General features: G+C 44.4%; 1 protein-coding gene across 2 annotated transcripts in view; it reads right to left on the bottom strand.

Moving 5' to 3' along the window:
• Window positions 1–5,500: 5,500 nt before the first annotated feature.
• UBE2D2 (ubiquitin conjugating enzyme E2 D2) overlaps window positions 5,501–19,797 on the bottom strand; it is a 57,418-nt gene continuing 43,121 nt past the window's right edge. For both annotated transcript variants that reach the window (XM_030574075.1, XM_030574076.1), the window contains 2 exons: window positions 9,285–9,378; window positions 5,501–7,138 (listed from right to left, as the gene is read on the bottom strand). In XM_030574075.1, the coding sequence (XP_030429935.1) occupies window positions 7,093–7,138; window positions 9,285–9,378 (140 nt within the window). In that variant the 3' untranslated portion in view covers window positions 5,501–7,092. The remainder of the gene's footprint in view (window positions 7,139–9,284; window positions 9,379–19,797) is intronic.

The raw sequence follows: 19,797 nt of genomic DNA, 5'->3' as shown, positions 1-19,797 counted from the left end.
GATTTCAGGGACTAAGTAGCACTGGAACATATCCTCAGGAATTTGAGATTCACTCATTGCTCTAATTTCCAGAAGACTAAATGATAGCTTTTTTCCCCCATCACAGATGAAGGGATTTGGGACACCAGTATTCTAGGGGTGAAGAGTGTGTGCACCATGTAAATGAGTTCTATAAAAGCAAACTTGACCCATTAACAATGCCCACTGGCCCCAAAAGAAACAGATCTGCCTCCACGAGAGCGATCTCCCCCAGGGTGGGCATGGACAGTCAAAAAGACCATCTAACTTAAGCAAGGGAGAGACATGCTAAATTAACTATCAGGCTATGGAATTATCTATTATGCTCATGCTAAATCTCAGACTGAGGCCAGTACACAAAACTGACAGCAAACTTTTCTTTGAGGAATAATGGGAATCTTCAGGCAAGAAATCAAACTGTGGTTGGGTCTGCTGGGGGCATCAGCGATGCCACAGATAGCTGTGCTCCTAGGCACGAGTTTACTGCAGTAAGTGAGCCTGTAAACTTTGCCTTATGCTGAAAGGAGAAGGCAGCTATCAGCTTTGGCCGCTCTGCTGCTCTCTGGAAAGTGAGGGGTGGTACTAGGGGGTGATGCTGCTCTCAACTCCGCCCCCTTCCTGGGGGAAGGAGAGCACAGAATTGGAGGGGATGCCTATAGTAATTCTCCACAGCACAGGGAGCAGGCAGAAACTAGATTTAGAGGCAGCTAGCTAGTGCTACTGAATTCAGCCCTGGAAGCACTGTATGTCTTTGAAGGACAGCCTAGATTAGGGGAGCAAGTGGAACAAGATTAGGACTGATGGAGAGGGCAACATCATCGATGATGGATGAGAGGAAGGAAAGGGCTTGTGATTAGATATAAGTGAATGTAGAGAAGTGAATGGATTAGGTAGAACAATCTAGTCAGACAGAAGAAATGAAAGACCAGTTTAAAAAAGGAAAACACCAAAGTTAAGCAAAAGAAGCAGTCAAGCCACAGTAAATTTAATGTAATTATTTAATGGCGAGGCATTGCAAGACATTACAATCACACATGCAGATTTATGAACATATTCCCTGACTCAGAGGGGCAGTGGCAATAGGGATTTTCACCCCAATTTTCCTCTGTGGCTGCTGTTATTCATGTCCAGTTTGGCCTCTGCACCTCCAGAATGCTCAAGATTGTACTAAAAATGGCAGGTTCTCTTTAAAACTCCGACAAGAATAACCTTAGATCCTTCAAAAAAACCATTTCTTGCTCCTTCTTGTAGATTTGGCAGAAGTTGTCACCTGGAAAAACTTCCATCTACAACCCCAACAGTGAAAAGTGCTCAGAACTCACAGAAGGGATGGAGGGGGAGAAGGATCAAACGTGGTTAAAAGTATTAAAGACAGGGGAAATGTATAAGGTAGGGATCTATAGGCTGAGGGAATTTGAGAGCTTCAGAGTAACAAACCTGAGCAGGGGGCGGGGAGAAGAAAAAGAAGACAGGCTTATTATCCAGTGTTTAAAAATTATGGAACTTGGATGTTACTGAAGATAAGTTTCCATCCTTCTAGGATAAGACATCACCCACAGGCTTCAAGGCCTACACCACAGGCCTCTGCTAGCTGCAGTGTAATTACGTTCACTGTCAGCAGCAGCGAAGCTTGTGTCATGTCCTTCAAACTCTCTACAGCAAAGCGACATTTTGACAGATTCTTAACTACTCTGAGCAAAGATGCAGACTTTTCCACTGCACCCTGGGCCAGCTCGAAGTTTTTTTGCTGCCCCAAGCAAAAAAATTTTCCTATGCCCCCCTCGCCCCGCCCAACTCTGCCTATTGCAAGCCCTTCCCCAAATCCCCAGCCCCACCTCCTCCCCCAGAGCCTGGGAGGGAGGGGGGAGAAGTGGAGCAATGGCACACTCGGGAGGAGGTGGAGGTGAGTTGGGGGGGGGAGCGGTTCCTCTGCCCCCCCAGGGTTATTTCCTGGGGCCCTCCCCACACCTGCCACCATTGCAGCTCACCTCCACTCTGCCTGCTCCTGAGTGCACTGCCACTGCTCCACTTCTCCCTCCTAGGCTTGCCACGTGAATCAGCTGTTTTGTGGCAAGCCTGGGAGGGCCGGGGAGAAGCAGAGTGGCGGCATGCTCAGGGGAGCAGGTCGAGGTGGGGGGAGGGCGAGGGTTCCTCTGCACACACCCCCCCCCCCCCCAGGGTTACTTCCTGCAGCCCTCCCTGCAGCAGCTCACCTCCACTCAGGGCCAGCTCCCAGCTTCTTGTGCCTCAAACACAAAAAGAAAAGCTGGAGTCCTGCCCCAGGCCCATGCTTGGAGCGCTGGTGCCTAGAGCTGGCCCTGACTGCACCTCCCACATGCCCAGGTGCCAGAGCAGGAAGCTAGCGCTGCTCCCACAAGGGCGTGTCAGGGAATAGCAACTGGACAAAGAGGCCTATGATCCATTCTCCATGTCACCAAAACGCCAGGTCAGCAGGGCATCACTGGAGCTGCTTAACTTCTCTAAATAGCAGGAAGATGATTCAGATCATCAAGAGAAGGCAAGCAGGGCAGGACACGTGTCTGTGATTGGCTGCTGAAGTAGCAAGGGAGAGACCGCCATTTGCTTAACACCTAGGCTAATATAGTGGTGGATATGAGGAAAGAACCTAGATGGACACTGACAAAGACATTTTATCGTACATTACTTGACTAGCACAGACAACACTTTAACAGAAAGTCTCTAAACACGCACACAAGCATGCAGCTCCTTTTAGCATATCAGCCCAGTTACTGAAGAGTTTCAGTTGTAAGTGCTAGAGCAGATTATCCTTTAGTTACTGCTTGGTAAGAAGTGCAGCAGTGTCCCCCAATTCAGGAACACATTGGAGGATATACCGGATACATTAACTGTGTTAAAGTTTGGAACCTACCCTACAATATCTATCTAGAGACAATTTGATCCTGTTACATTCAAACCCTATCCTCCCAAGTTAAGTAACAAGGAAGATTTCAAGATATTTAGGCTAAAATTTGTAAGTTATTTAGGCACTGCAACAGCTACACCTGATTTAGATGCCTACATCTCATTTCCAAAAGAATTTAGGACTATATCCCACTGAAGTGCCCAAGCCCCCTTTTTTAAATGATTGTAGGCTCCTAAATCAGTTAGGTGTTGCAATACTAAATTTAACAGCGCCTAGATACCTTTAAAAATCTAGGCTTTAGTTATTAAATATAATCCTTTAAAAGCAAATCCCAGTGTGAAGAGGTTTAAGAATCAGAATTGCTTTAAGCTATCCCCACCCCTAAAAACCCTAATAAAAACATCAAGATTCATTTAAAGACATGTTTTCCAAACTGAAATTTAGACAATTATAGCCATTTAATACAACAGACCAAGTAAGTGGAGTTCTTCCGTAAAGCGAGTTTTCACAGTCCAACATCCAGGAGTGTATGATTTAGGCTTATACAGAAGTGACAGAATAAAGTACCAATTTGACTGAATTCTCAGGAGCTACAATTATAGAACATAACATTGTTAAAACTACAGGTAGAGCATTGGCAGATAATTTCATGAGGCTGCTGGAATTAAGATAGCTGGATGACATTTTAGTGACAGTTCACAATCTGAAACCATTTATCCTTCCATCTGTCTAACTGCAGTATATCCTAGTCTTCATAAAAACATTTAAGCGATTAGCTCTAACATCAGATATCTTTACAGCCAGAGTTTTCAAGAAGGCTCCGACATCCACAATGAGGCCAATTTATTATTATTATTTTTTTAATAAGTAGACATAATTAGCACCCAGAAAAATGGGAACTATTAGATGCAGAGTGCTGCTGAAGGTACAACCCTGTAAGTCACAGTAGTAACAGTTAAAGTGAACTAGTTAACTGAAACAACTGTAAAATAAAGACAAGCTCTCTGTTAGCTGCTTGGTTGGGTAACATTAGCACCTGTGCAAAGAACCCAGAAACTAAAGCTTCTTGCAACACGTAATGTTTCAGGATATGTCTACATTGTAGTCAGGGATGTGAATGCAAGGCCATGTAGACAGACATTCTTTGTTATCTGTATTCCAATCTGCAGCAAGCTAATTTAAGTGTACGTCATGGAATGGGCTTTAGCACAGGCTGCACAAGCTTGCCTGCCTGCACAAGTACATATGTAACTGCTAAGCCCTGTGCCATAGCATACTCACTGCTATTTTTAATGAGTTAGCTAGAATACAACTAGTATGCACACATCTACACAAGGTGCTATTCACACCGCGGTTGCATGAACTCCGGTCCCAATAAATTTAAAGTCTTCACTTCACCTACAGAGGGTAGAAGTCACTTTACTACAAGTGATGACAGCAATGTGTAAGCTGGAATTATGCAGAAGATGGAACACCCCGGTCATTTTGCATTAGCTTTTAGCTTAGATCTTATCTATTCTTACCTAGAACAGACTTCTGACACCCTTTCTATCACAACTGACCATGCAAGAGCCTCATCCACAGCTTTGAAACAGGCTCCTTTTGTTTCTTCATCTCTTCTTATAACACTCCTCTCTACCCTTGCCTCTCAATCTCTCCCCCACCACACACACTTTGGGCCTTATGAGTACGGTAATTTACTTCATGACCTCATACAAAACGGATTTAGATCATATATTCCACTCTCTGGCACTTACAGCAGACTATGGAGACTTTTTACACAATATTCAAAACAGATGTGCAGTTAAAGGCAAGTAATAGTTTAATTATGCTTATCACTGAAGGTGGCAAGGAAGATCAAACATGGCATAGGAAGTTGCACTGATGACTTCACAGTACCTTGTTCTTTCCCCAAGTGCCACAGTAGGGTACCAGCGCATTTAACACTGGAGCTTTTTTTAATTACTATTAAATATAAGGCCTGATCATAACTGTTAGAAGTTTAACTAGACTGCACGGAAGTTCCTACTAAACTACAGCTGCAAATTTAGGTACAAGTTATTAAATTCCTGTTCTATGCGCTGTATCTTATTACTGGTAACAGTATGCATGGTAGGTGAATCAAACCAGTCTGTAGGCCCCCATTACGGCTCATTTCTCTATGGCTATAATATTATATGAACATAGGCAAATACAGTCATGCTCTTAGAGAATGCTTCAATAATGCAAGCCTTTCCCAAGTTCATTTGTCCTTTCAGTACAAGTTACTTTACATGATTGTACTTCTTCCAAGCAGCGTTCTATATTCTTAGCGCATCACCTGTTCAATATATGGCCATACATTCTACAGTTCTTTGTAAGTGAAGCTCTGCTCCGTTTCAGAGCCATTTTAATCAGAAAACTTTGCTTTTCCCTCATGCAATAAGTATAAAGACCCCCAAGTGTAAACCATAGCAGTTACCATGTGTCTGCTATCAAGACTCATTTGTATATGCAAGTTCTTCCTATAGCCCGCTGCACAGAAAACTCAAGGCTGCTAACATTTACATGCAGAGATGCATAACCAAGGACATTGAGAGATGAGACAACTGGAACAAATTTAGACCAAAAGCAGTGGACATTTATTCCTCATTTGTGCAAGAGTGTAAAGATGCATTTGAAAATGGATGGGACAGACCCTGTGGCTGGAGAGTTGGAGGCTACAGCCTCTCCTTCATTTTGATGGCTTGGTTTACAATTATACTAAAGGAGATAAAATTGCAGACTCACCTACTTCACATGAATGTTGCTGGTAAATACACTTGTTTACAAAGTAAAATTTCAAACTACATTTTCACTGAATTCAAGTGAAGACTTTGTTCAAATAAAAGACATACAAGTACAATTTAAAACCATATGAACATTTGCAAATGCTTAGTGCAAAGTAAGCATATAAAACCTACATTTTATGAACGTTTGTGCTGATGTGTGGGATAATTTTTACCCTTTTACATCCATTACTTTTAGTTACATAAGGTTTCACTTACCTACATATGCATTGTGTTAAGTCCCATGCAAGTGGGAATAATACCATTAGGCTTTGTAAAATTTTGTTGCTCAGATCCTCATTAAGTAAACTGCTTTTTTGGTTTAACAGTCAAGTAGCTGGCACACTACATATCTTGAGTTCATGTAAGTGCTTTAACCTTACGTTTGTCTTGTCCAGGCACATAGCCTTTTCTGATGCAAACTGAATTGCTTCATGATTCTGAAATGCAACTGTTTGTGAATGCAGATATTTAAGGACAAGCCACCATTAATTTTAGCCTGTAATAAACTGGTTTTAAAATTAAAAGCCTATTCACACAAAGTTATATGTAATGACTGTAGTAATCAGTTTATTACACAGATTAATCATTCTTGAACGTACAAGCCCCAGGGGAGCAGTTGGGTCTTTAAATATACAAGAGTTTTCTGTCAAATGAATTTTTACCCTTACATCCAGAAAGACCTAAGCAGTTTAAAAAAACTTAAGAAAAATAAGAGCTATTAGCTATGTATTAACTGAGAAACCACATACAAACCAAAAAGATATGAGGGAAGGGATAGAAAAGTTGAAATAAATCAACGTCACTTGATGCACTAATAGCTCCAATCCATTTAAATGTTGACCATTTGAACTTAGATCTTAAACACAGGATGTGGGTACGGGTTAATCTTGTTGGTTGTAACTTTTACCTAAGATGTAGATCCTTCAGAATAAAATGAATACAGAAACAGCTTTGAGTTCTTCACCTTGGCTTTCCATAACTGTTATGAGTTTAAAAGGATTCCATTTTTAAAAAATCCTCCCACAAGTCAGTGAACTGTCTCCAGAAAACGATGAAACCCACCACCCCTCCCCCCTCATTTTATTACTCAATTTAAATCAATAAGGAATGCTTTTAGGCTCACAACTAAGTTATGACTGAAGAACTGGCTTTTCACACACACTTCTTTGCTAGGAGTCAATGTTGGTACGGGGAATACAGTATTTCTATGTTGTTGTTCCAAGTATGTACAACACGCAGCACTGCTGTATCAGGTAAACATGTGCACAGGGGAAGATGAGGCGTGGGCTCATAGAAAGCAGTCAAATGGAAATCAAAAGGACTTTCTCTTTCAGAGTTCCCCTATCTTTATTTGTAGAGGTTATCCAATAATTTCTTTAATTACATCGCATACTTCTGAGTCCATTCCCGAGCTATTCTGTTGTACCTGTATATATAAAAAGAGGATTTGTTTAACATGCATCATCCACTCAAATTCAAGAGATTTTTAACTCCAGTGGAATGTTCTACACATGCCTTTGAGCTAAATTCTCTTCAGCAACATCAGAACTTTCAGTCAGGTAATTTGAAGAGCAAAATAAAGTTTCATGCAAATAAGTGACAACTTAACCCTTTATCAGGGCAGGGAGAGTAATCTTTGCTGTGTTTATAATTATTTCAGCAAGCAGCAGCAAAACGAAATCTTTGGGGCAGAATTACATAAAAGAATTAGTGTTTTGACATGACTTAAATTTACATGTTTTCTAACCACTATCTTTAGGCAACTGTGTTACTGTTGTAAATTTTATCTTCATAATAGACTGAAAGCTCTGTATGATGCAATAACTATTTGGCAAGGTTTTGCTTCTGCTTTCTCTTCAATCATCATCAGTTGTAAGGAAGAAGTAATAACAGTTTCTCATAGATGCTGAGCTGCAAGATATTGCCAGATTTAGAATAGTGTTACAGCATTTGTAACCAGCTATTATGGTTGACTATTTTGACAAAGCAAAAAAGAGGGATGAAATCTGGGCCATGACAACTTTTTAACTTCTAAGGAGCAACCTGCTCCTTACAGACCCAAGCTAGTCTTTTTGCACCCAGTGCACCCATTGGGGTCAGAAATTGTGCACACAGGACATTTTGGCTAGAGTCTCAAGTAAAAACTGCAATATCACCATAATGTTTGATGCATTACTTATATTTGGAACATCTCCCTTCCACCTGTCACAAAAAAGGGAGATAATTTCTTTTGCAAACACTTCACTTTGGAGAGTACATTCTACTAGCTACAGGATACTTGGCCACCTTATAATACAGAATTCCAACTGGATCTTTGTCCAATAAAGCTATCTAGTCAACTTAAACTAAGAATGGTTCTTTGCAACATAACAGGTTTTACTTAGACAACCCATTAACTTCAACATTGTTTAAACTCTTCAAAAGCCAAGTTCAAATGTGCTGATAGCACAAGACTAATATATTTGCATACTTGTTTCCAGAATATATGAGAACTGAATATATAAACTCTGTGGATTTGACAATTTTACAGTTGTACCTCGTGCGAACTGCTGAATACTAATCATGCAGCTCTGATGGCAGACAAGATGCACTGACTTTCCCCAGTATCTGCTCCTGAATTACCAAACAATATTATCCAGAAACTTGCTTAATTTCACCTCCCTCCCTACTCACAGGTTGCTGAAGTGCTGTCTTGACTTCATTAGATGGTCGTGTAAGGGAACTGCTGATCAGTTCTGGAGTGGGAACAGCTCAAGGTGGGGAATTAGTTTACAATCATCATCATCAAGCAATTGCTCAGACAAGAAGTTCCCTTTTAAACTGAAGCAGTTTGAGTGACATTAATTCAAAAGTTTTTCTGATTTTTGCAATATGCTCCCTAAAAGCTAATAAGTCTTCCCCACATCTCTACCACTCTTATCCTTCCCTTGCACCCTAAGTATGAGGTCAATGAAGCTGAATCAGAGGTACTGGTTACCTCCATGTTCATGCCCCACCATTTAGAACATTAGCACTCCCTGTAATAGAGTAACTTGTTCTCCTTCTGCTGACTATATAGATTGAAGCACAGATAGTGAAGGGTTTTTAAAGTGTGTAACTCAAAACAGATGCTGCAAAATCTGTATAAAATCTGGTTCTTAGTACAGATTACATTTGGGAGATTATCTCAGGTTTATCAGGGTATCAATCATGAAGGCAAACCTGTAGTTAAAGCAACTAAACAGATATAGATTTGCTTATAGGCTGAGAACTTGGTTCATGGATTTGGGGGCGGTGGGAGGAGGGGGAGGTATGGCTTACTTAAAAGTCCCTCAATACAGACTTCCCTATAGCAATGCCATTAGGTACTACTATATGAAGACTAGTGTCAGTGTACACTGTATCTACAGTGCTTCTTCTAAGCAATGTCTTTAGAAGACCAAGGTTCCCAACTGATCAAGACAAATTTAACAAATTCAGAGATTAGTTTTTTATAAAGTAATCCCATTTTCTTTTTACCTCTGGTTCTGAATATAGATTCTGCTGTTTTCACATTAACAAGCATTTAACAGGTTTTTGGCTTCCATACTCACTTTTCTCTATCTGTTTTGTAGATCCGTGCAATCTCAGGCACTAAGGGATCATCTGGATTGGGATCACACAACAGAGAACAGATGGACAAAAGTACTAGAGAGAAAGAAAACCATTGCATTAGAATTAAGTGCTGCTGAAAACACCTGCAGGAAATAAACCTACATTGCTATTTTAACCCTTGATGTCTGGAGTCAAGATGCAGTGACCAAAATAAAACAGACAACATTAACACTAATGAATAGTAAATTCCAGAAAATTTAGCCAAATGACTTTATGATATAAAGTAATTACCATTTCACAACTGAATTAAGGCTTTGCAGGACCATAACACTGTTATTTTGAGTACACCATGCCAGTATGGAGACAGCGGGACAGAACTGTTCAATTACAAGTTGGAATCACCTTTAAAAAGGTGTCATGCAATTAAAAAAATATCAAGTATTATGTATACAATTGCCTGAAGGGTTTTAAGACAAGATTTAAAAACAAAAAAATGTTTTAATAGAAATTTAGGTCCTGACTTGCCTGGAAGATAACTGGAGAACTAATGTTATGACACAGTCAAAGAGTGAAAGAGCAACTGAGAAGGGGAAGAGATTTTAAGATCAACTGTTCACAGCTTCATTTTAATGCTTTAATATTCTTTGTCCATACTACTTACTACTACTCATTTAAAGTTAAGATTAGACAACTGAGGCCATGTCTAGAACAGGAAGAGAGATCACATTTGTCAACATGTTTTAAACAGTTTTAAAACACTGCTCTGCATCTAGTGTAAACAGGGAAAGTCATATTCAGAAGGTAACACAACCTTCCCTGTTTGAACTAAGTGTAAAGCTGTACTTAAAGCCATGTTAAAACTTTCGGTAAGTATTTTTAAATAATATGACCAGTCTTCCAAGACTGGACAGAGCCTGAGACATTCAATAAGCCCTCCAGCAAAGCCAGAAAAGAACAGAGTTGACATTCTTATATTTCTGAGGTTTAAAAATAAGGGGAAAAAAAAATCTTGATCTTCATACAGAGGAGTAATACTAAGCACATCTTTAAAAATATGCATCTTTACATCTTGCTGTGACCTTGTCCAGCTTATCCTTTGATGCTGCCACGGTAGTATAGACAAGGGCTCTCCCTTCCTCCCAGGTGTCCCATAATTCCTACCACCAGCTCAGCTCCATTCATGGTGCCAAAAGAAGGAGTCTTAGCACACACAAGGCCTGCTCTGGGCAAGTTTATATACATGACATTAGCAGAGCTGGGAAATCTTAAACGTATCTACACTAGCAGCTCGGATTCAAAATTAAATATTTGTCTAATCATACTATTTGATGTTTGCTCCATGATGGTTTTGGAAACTCCTTGTACAAAAGGGTCTTCCACAAGACAGGGCGTACTGTTGTCCCATATGCTGAGTGCAAGGGTAGAATGCATTTCTCACATTCATCTTTAATTTGTCATGCTAAAAAGAACTTCAGAACTAGAGTGAAAAAAGAAATGATACCAGGTACTTGGGCCAGGTGCTTTCACTAGCTAAGTTGTATTGGGTGGGGATGAGAGAACAAGAAGTGATTACAGATGCTTGATTTAATGCAGTTTTCACTGTATTACAGTAGACACTTTACTAGTGAGGTATATTAGTGTCAAACTATAGTTCCAGGTTTCTAGAACTACTTTAGGGAAGAACAAAAATATTGATCGGTGTAAAATTCAGGTTCTGCAATGGATAAATTCCTGCAGATGTAAGGTCTCTGAAAAAGTCAACCTATTTCTTGTTCTGGGTTAGATTAGTGCCTCTTTTCCATGTTACTAGTCTACTAAGGTTATAATACCTGTGATATTCCAACAGATTAGTTGAATTTTCATTGGACGGACTAGGTTCAGGAAACAAAATCCTTAAAATAGTTGTCAGTGAGAAAAAGTATGACAAAACAGTATTCTGCGTTAACAGAATTTCTGCACCCTCATCAGTATCTGTACACACAATTTTAGAGAACTTTAAAAGTTCAGGAATGGTCACACTGTTTCAAACTAGTAGTTCCAGTGGTCCAATATCCTGACAGCCCAGTCAGTACTAGATGTTTGGAGGAAAAGTACAAAAAATTCTGTAGCAGGTAGTTATGGAATAGGAAAAATACTTCCCATACAACAACTAATACTTGTCAGGGTTAGCTTGACGTGACAGTTTATCCTTTCCAAAAAACACTTAACATCCCTATTATTGTAAGATTTGGATGTTATGCATAAAACATCCAGTCCTTTCAGAAATCTGCTAAACTCTTTGGCCTCAATACCTTGAAGTTCCACAGACTAAATGCGCATTATGTGAAAGCATTTCCTTTTATCAATTATTCTATTTCATTCAATGTTCCCTTATTCTGCTATTATAAGATGGTGAAAAGCAATGCCAGTCCCATCTATGCCATTGTTTTGAATATCAAGCCCTTTAGTCACCTCTTTTCTGAAGTAGTTTGTCTTTTCAATCTTTTCATATGAAGTTTCTGCTTGGCTGTAGTCAGTCACTGTCGCAAAATATTCCACTTCCCCAGTACCCTCCCCCCGGCCCGCCCCCCCCCCCTTTTTTTTTTAATAAAATGTGACCTGAATAGAACATAGTATTCCAGGTGAGATCATCTCATTGGATTTATATAGTAGCTTTATTTTCAGTGCTCTCCATCCCTTTCCCCTAAGGATTTTAACATTATCTTTTAATCCGCACAACAGCAAAGGTTTGATTTGAGCTGTTCACAATGATGTTCAGATTTCCCCCTAAATACCTAAGTTGTTAGACAATTTAGAACCCAGCAAGGTTCATGAACAGTTTTTCCATTTTGCACCACTGTGCATTTGTTAAAACTTTCATCTGCCATTATGCAGTCCGTTCACATCGGTTGGTTAGGTCTTTCAAAGATATTTGCAAGTTTTTCTCCCTTATTCTGTCTTGATTTTGTAGATCATTCATTACTACAGACATTTGTCTTTGTATAGAACCTTAGGACACTCTTGTTAACTTTTTGCTGGTCTCAATCCCAATATCGCTTGTAGGCCTTTTAAAGAAAAGGCAAACCTACACATCTGCCATGCTCCAATCCTTCAGCAGAGTAGCTGTTTTAGTGAGGACATCTGGCTTGCCAGCAACTCAGCCACTGCCATTCTTAAGTACTTTCAGAACTCTTGGATGTAGACAAACCAGTCCTGGTGACTTGTGCTCTACTTTAATCAAGTTGGCACAGGCACTTCAGTCCTTGACAGCACCTCAATATCTAAGATGAGCAGATAGCCCCAAAACCACAGTGGTAAAGTTGCCAACCCTCCAGGATTGCCCTGGAGTCTCCAGACATTAAAGATTATGACATGTGATGAAACTTCCAGGAATACATCCAGCCAAAACTGGCAACCCTACTTGGTGGTGAAGGCTGATGCAAACAAGTCATTCTCTACCATATCCTTATCGTTCAATTGTTAAATTTAATCTCTGGTGATCCAGGCTACCTCCTAGTTCTCTTGTAAACTTTCTGCTGCTAGTACATTCTTGTTAGAAGTATTTGCTCTTCATAGTCCATTTCAGCCTTCTTAACTTCCTTCCTATGTGCTTTGCCTACTGAAGTTAAGTGTTCTTGTCTTCACTAGGCTTGGCTTTCATTTTCTGAAAAAACAGTTTTGCTCAAGTAACCTCTTGAACATAGCTAGTTATCCATAGTAGTTTACCATGGGCTTTACACTTCCCTTCCTTCTTTTTGTTAAGTGTATGCATCTTTTATGACACTTATGGAGATTTCTTAAATGAACCATATCAGTTTCAAGGATAAGGGTTTTCTCTTTTTGTTTGGAGGGAATTCAACTTTTTTAATCCCCCTTGCTCCCCTTTCTAACGTTGACCATGCCAGTTTCTGTCATTTTCTTTGCTAAAGAGGAACTTAATTATGCTGCAGTCATTATTACCTACCAACTCAAGTTACTTCCTGAACCAATTCTTGTGTATTACTTTGGACTAAGGAGCAGCTTCTCCTCATACTCTGGAACTAGCTGTTCTAAAAAATCATTTAAGGTGTCATAACATTGCTTCTCTATACCATGTCCCAATCGACCAGCTTATATGCAAGTAGGTGAAGTCCTCCATTACTACCATTTTAGACTGCTGCCTATTTAATCTCAGTATTGTGCACTCACTTTTTTCTGATTAGAAGGCCAGCAGTGTAACCTTAAGTAAATTTGTATTCTGACAGCTTTGAATTTCTATCTATAAAAGTTATCTGGTTTTTCCATTCAGAATTTCTCACTAGATTTTATGGAATGTTTAGATATAGTACTACTCCTCACCTTTACAGCCTGATCTGTCCAGTTTAGTTTATGATCAGGTGTTAATGTATCCCCTTCTCTCCTCTCCTCCCCTGCCCTCCTCGAATATTAGGCAGTGCTGAAATATGGTGGCATACCAATTTCAAGATCCTCTTCCATTGCCAGGCATTCCAGTTCACCTGGACTTTAGTCTTAACTTTCATGGCAACAGTGTAAAGAGGTCAAAGACCCTTCTCCCTCTAAAGTGTAATGGTTAGAAGTTAGAGAACCTTAACAGATATGCTTCTTAGGATGTGTGCGCCCCTGGATACAGGGCAGTACAGCCTAATGGTCAGAGTCTGTATGGTCATCCCGGGTTGCCAGGCAATAGGCCCTAATGGCTGGGGTCTATCCCACTCCACTGGGCCCCGTCCTCCGGCCCTAACCGCAGTGTAGGACCTTGCCACTAGCTCAGCGGGGGTGGGGAGTTGGAGTGTCCTACCAAAACACACTGAGGCTTGCTGGGGCAAGGTACCAGTCCATCACAAACACACTTCCTACCAGCTTGAGTGTTGAGGTCTCCCATGAGTCTCTAGGGCCCCTGCGGGCCTCCGAGTCAGTCGCCTCTCTGGGTTCCTCCCATAGCAGGGCTTCGAGCTGGCCTGGAGAGGCTTCAGCCCCCTGCGCCTCTGCGGGCGGTGGCTGGTCCTCCGCACGAGCTTCCCAGTCAGGTCCTTCCCATGAGTCCAGCAGCCCAGACTGAGCTGGGCTCCCTGCTTTTATACTCCCAGAGCACTTGGAGCATGCCCAGTACGGACGGCGCAGGAATTCCGCCATCAGTGCTACTGGCCTGACACTGCTGGGGCTAGTGCGTTATTGCCCCATCACACACCCTCCCCCTTAAGAAGGATCCTCTGGGTTGGTCTGCCTCCTCCTCCCCCTCTGTTTAGAGAAGAAAGCGTGGGCCTTACCTGGGCAATGAAACACACGGAAGTCATAGGGTTGGAGGGAGAAGTACCATCACATAATCTGGGGGGTTGTGTCCTTCATTCTATGCATCCACTGTAAGGGGGCATGGTCTGTGATCAACCTCAAGTTATTCCCCAGCAGAAAATGTAGGGCGTCAATGGCCCATCTCACCGCTAGGGTTTTTCTCTTTATTGTGAAATAATGTTGTTCTTAGGGTGAACAGTTTATGACTTAGATACAGTATTGGATGCTCTTCCCCGTCTAATTCCTGGGACGGTACGGCCCCCAAGCCTACTTCAGAGGCATCGGTTTGAAGTATAAATTCCTTTGAGAAGTCTAGGTGTTGCAGGACTGTTTCTTGCATGAGTCGTTCTTTCAGGGTTTCGAAGGCTTCTTTGCACTGTTCCAACCACTGCACTTGTCGAGGCTGTGAGTTCTTTGTCAGGTCTGATGGGGGGCAGTGATAGATGCGAAATCTGCATGAAGTGGCGATAATATCCAGCTGGGCCCAAAAACTGGCGCACCTGCTTCTTCATCCTGGGGACAGATACGTCTATGAGGGCTTGCAACTTGCTGATATGAGGCATCAGTTCCTCCCCCACACACACACACCCCCACCATATATCCAAGATAGGTTCTCTCTTCTTGCCCGAGGTGGCACTTTGCCCAAGGTTAGCTGTGAGGCTGGCTGTCCTGAGGGCCTGCAACACCCCAGCCAGGTGGCATAGGTGATTCTCCCAGCTGTAGCTGTAGACCACGATGTCATCTATATACGCCGCTGCATACTGTTCATGGGCTTGTAAGACCTTATTCATCAGGCTTCGAGACTAGGACGATGTGGCTGCGCCACTCACTCAATTCCTCCACAATCCCCATCTCCAGCATTGTCTCCAGCTCCTGTCAGACCATGTCCCACATTGTCTGGGGCAAGGGTCGGTGGTGGTCTCTTACCCTCTGTTTGGGGGTGATTTGATGTGATGACTCATCCAGGCAGTCAGCCCTGGGTGGGCGGAAAGGACGTCAGGGAAATCCTTTATCAATTGTTGTAGTTGCTCTCACAGTACAGAGTTGAGGCCCCACCCCCACCCCAGAATGCCACTGGCCTTGGGTCTGGGGGTCCTCCCCACTTGGGGCCCAAGTTCCAATTCTGGGGTCAACAGGCCAATGAGCAGGGCTTCCCTGGTCTTCCAAGCCTTCAGAAGGTTCACATCATAGACACGCATCTCCCTCTGTCGCCCTGGTAGTCGGACCTCGTAAGTCTACTGGCCCAACCCGCTGGATTACCTCATAGGGTCCCTGCCATTTGGCCAGAAGTTTTGATTCAGCTGAAGGCAACAAAAGCAACACCCGATGCCCTGGGGCGAAACTCGGCCCCATAGTTCCTCGGTTATAGGAGGCATTCTTGGTTCGCTTGGGCCTAGGTCAGGCTTTCCTGGAAGAACGCACTTAGTGTCCGAAGCTGTTCCCGGAGCTGCAACACATACTGTGTGGACACGAGGACTTGTGTCTTCTGGGCTTCCTACTCCTCCTTCAGGAGGTCCAGGATCCCCCTGGGCTGCCTGCCATACAAGAGCTCAAAGGGTGTCAACCCTGTCAATTCCTGGGGTACCTTCCCTGATGGCGAACAGCAGGGCTGGCAACAAAGTATCCCAATGCCTGGGGTCCTCCTCCATGAACTTCCATAACATGGCCTTTCGGGTGCCATTGAAACATTCCACTAGGCCGTCTGTCTGGGTATGGTAAACTGATGTCCTGAGTATTCATATATGGAGGAGGCGGTACAGTTCAGCTATCAATTTACAGGACCCATTCGTGCCCTGGTCAGTCAGGATTTCTGCCGGTATCCCAACGCTAGCAAAAATCATCAGTTCAGCAGCGATCACCGGTGCTGTTGCTGTCTGCAGGGGCACGGCTTCAGGGTAACGTGTCATGTAATCAACGACCACTAGGATGAATCAGTTCCTCATCTTGCTTCTTTCAAGGGGGCTGATTAGGTCTATCCCAATCAGTTCAAAGGGAACGCCAACGACTGGCATAGGAATCAGGGGTGCCTGGGATACCCCTTTCAGTCCTGCCAGCTGGCATTCTGGGCAAGATGTGCAGTAGTCCCGAACCTCCCAGCATATGCCAGGCCAGAAGAACTGAGGAGTTATCCTGTAGAGGGTCTTTTCCTGTCCCAGGTGCCCAGTCCAGGTGTTTTCATGGGATAGTTGGAGGCAGCTTCGTCGCAGCCTCTGAGGGACCAATAGCCGACAGAACATCTCCTGCATCTGCAGTTCCTGCACTACCCGATATAGGCAATCCTGCCATATCTCAAAGCGAGGCCCCTGTGGGGGCCTCAGGGTCAGGCCTTTCTTGCACAAAGTCCACGTCCTGTTCCAGGCCTGTTTGTGTGTCCTCCACCAAAAGGGGCCTTACTGGGGGTGGGAGGTGTCACAGAGGTCTCCCCCGAGCCGAATCTCCCTCCCTGGGTCGACCTGTGGTGTGTGTCCAAGCAGCCCTACTCGTGGTAGCCTAGTCCCTTCTGTCTGTGGGTCGGCCAGTTGTTACCTCCGGAAGATCTCCCCAAAGCCTGGTCACTCTCATCCCAATGCTACAGGGTAGGCTAACCTGGGGGGCCACAACCATGCGGAGCTCCCCCTCGACAGCCAACTTTTATCCTCACCCAGGCCGTGGGGTAGGGGTGGATGTCCCCGTGTACACATTGTAAGTTGATCCGGGTGTCAAGAGAGTTTAAAGTCTGGGACCAACCCCTCCTGCAGGAGGGTGTGACTGCACCTCGAGTCTACAAGGGCATTCACGAGGATCCCCTCGATCCGGACAGGGATCATGAGCTTTCCCGGTCCTCTCTTCCAGGCCCTTCATCTGGGGACCCAGGCTTCTCCGTAATTGCCGTCCATAAATGGGCAATCCCGTCAAAAATGCCCTTCTTGTCTGCACTCCCAGCACCCCCTCGGGCCTTAGCGGGTCCAGGGCCTCCACCCAGTGGGCTTCCTCTCTCCCGTGGGTGTTGATCCCTTTGGGTCAGTACCCGGGCGGCCCTGTGTCTGGACTCGGGGCTAGGGAGCTTCAGCGGTACGGGGCGGCTGCCGGACGAGGGCTCCCAAGCCCTTGCCCCCTTGGGATTTCCTTTGCCTGGCCCGCCCCTTTGACTGGAACTCCCTGCTGTCCGGGGTGGTGCCTCGGCCCCCTTGGCGGACAAGTAGTCCTCCATCAAGGCCACCGCCGCTGACAAGGTCGCCAGGTGATGTCGGCGTACCCAGGCCTTCCTCCCGGGGGCAGGATCTGGGTGAACTGCTCCAGCGCCACCATCTCCACTACCTGGTCCAGTCAAGCCCTCTGGGTTCAACCACTTGCAATAGTGGTCCTGTATCAGTTGGGCCACTGCCCAGGGTTGGAACCCCAGGGGATACTATTCTTTGTGGAGGCACTGATGATCAGTCTCCTGGCTAATGCCAGTATGGTCCAGTATGGCCACCTTCACTCGGGGATATTCCAGGGCTTCTCGGGGTTTGAGACTATGGTAGGTGGCCTGGGCCTGTCCCGTCAGATAGGGGGCTAGTAGGGTGCTCCAATGCTCTGGGGGCTATCTAGTGGTCGTCACCCATTCAAACATCACTAGAAACTCCTCCGGGTGGTCTTCTGGCCCCATTTTAGTGAAGCATAGCAGTAGTTCCCCCAAGTTCTCCCTGGGTCTGGACCCAGTAGGTATGGTGGCTGCGGCTCCCGCCAGGCAGAATAGAGTGGCCATCTGCTGGACCAGGCATTCCTGTTGCACCTCTTGCTGGACCGCCAATAACTGGAGGAGCTGCTGCTGGTGGTCTTGATGCTGGGTTATCAGTAGCTGCTGCTGGCTTGCCATCTGTTGCATCATCTGCACCTGCTGCTGTTGGGTCGCCTGCTCTTGCTGCCGTTTCAGCAACCATTTTAGGAGCTTCTCCATCTCCCATCATGGAGGTTGATGGGGTTCCCATGGTTTAACTCCCTTCCCCGAACCTTTCAACAGTCCTGAATCATTGCCCACATTCTCCAGCACATGTGAGGGTTTGTGCCCCTGGATACAAGGCAGTACGGTCTAATGGCAAGAGTCTGTAGGGTCGCCCCAGGTTACAGGGCAGTACGGCCTAATGGCCGGGGTCCATCCCACTCCACTGGGCTCCATCCTCCAGCCCTAACCATGGCATAGGACCTTGCCACTGGTTCAGCAGGAGTGGTATCCTACTGAAACACACAGGCTTGCCAGGGGCAAGGGGGTACCAGTCTGTCCACTCCCCCTACTCCCCCCCCCCCCCAGTCACCTCCTACTGGCTTAAGTGTTGAGGTCTCCCATGAGTCTCTAGGTTCCCTGCGGGCCTCCGGGTCAGTTGTCTCTCCGGGTTCCTTTTGTAGTAGGGCTTCAAGCCAGCCTGGAGAGGCTTCAGTCCCCTGCACCTCTGTGGGTGGTGGCTGGCCCTCCACAGGAGCTTCCTGGTCAGGGCCTTTCCCTGCGGCCGCTAGCCCAGACTGACCTGGGCTCCCTCCTTTTATACTCCCAGAGCACTTGGAGCATGCCCAGTTCTGATGGGGCAGGACTTCTGTGGTTAGTGCTACCGGCCTGACGCTGCTGGGGCTGGTGCTTCCCCGTCACACTTCCCTATGTACTTAGTCATTCTAGTTACAATTTCAGAGTTTATTTTACTGTTGAAATAGAATCCAGCTCTCAGATTTATCATCTCCGCAGTGCTGTCTTGCATATCAGCCACAGAATTAAGGGTGACTGCAATTTTACTAATAATGAGAATCCAATTCCTTCTATCTTGCATATATCTCAGGAAGGTGCAAATTTGATATGGAAATCCATTACAGAAATATGAACTCCACTATACTTGTTTAGGACTACTTTAATGAGCATAGAACCATAGAATATCAGGGTTGGAAGGGAACTCAGGAGGTCATCTAGTCCCCTGCTTAAAGCAGGACCAATCCCCCACTAAATCATACCAGCCAGGGCTTTGTCAATCCGAGCCTTAAAAACCTCTAAGAAAAGAGATTCTACCACCTCCCTAGGGAACTCATTCCAGTGCTTCACTACCGCCCTAGTGAAAAAGGTTTTCGTAATATCCAACCTAAACCTCCCCCACTGCAACTTGAGACCATTACTCCTTGTTCTGTCAACTGTCTATAACCATTCTCTTTGGAACCCCCTTTCAGGTAGTTGAAAGCAGCTATGAAATCCCACTTCATTCTTCTCTTCTGCAGACTAAACAACCCCAGTTCCCTCAGCCTCGC

This window comes from Gopherus evgoodei, chromosome 8, assembly GCF_007399415.2.
Source record: "Gopherus evgoodei ecotype Sinaloan lineage chromosome 8, rGopEvg1_v1.p, whole genome shotgun sequence".
In the NCBI taxonomy this organism is placed as follows: Eukaryota; Metazoa; Chordata; order Testudines; family Testudinidae; genus Gopherus; species Gopherus evgoodei.
This window is presented reverse-complemented; position numbering and strand designations above follow the sequence as displayed.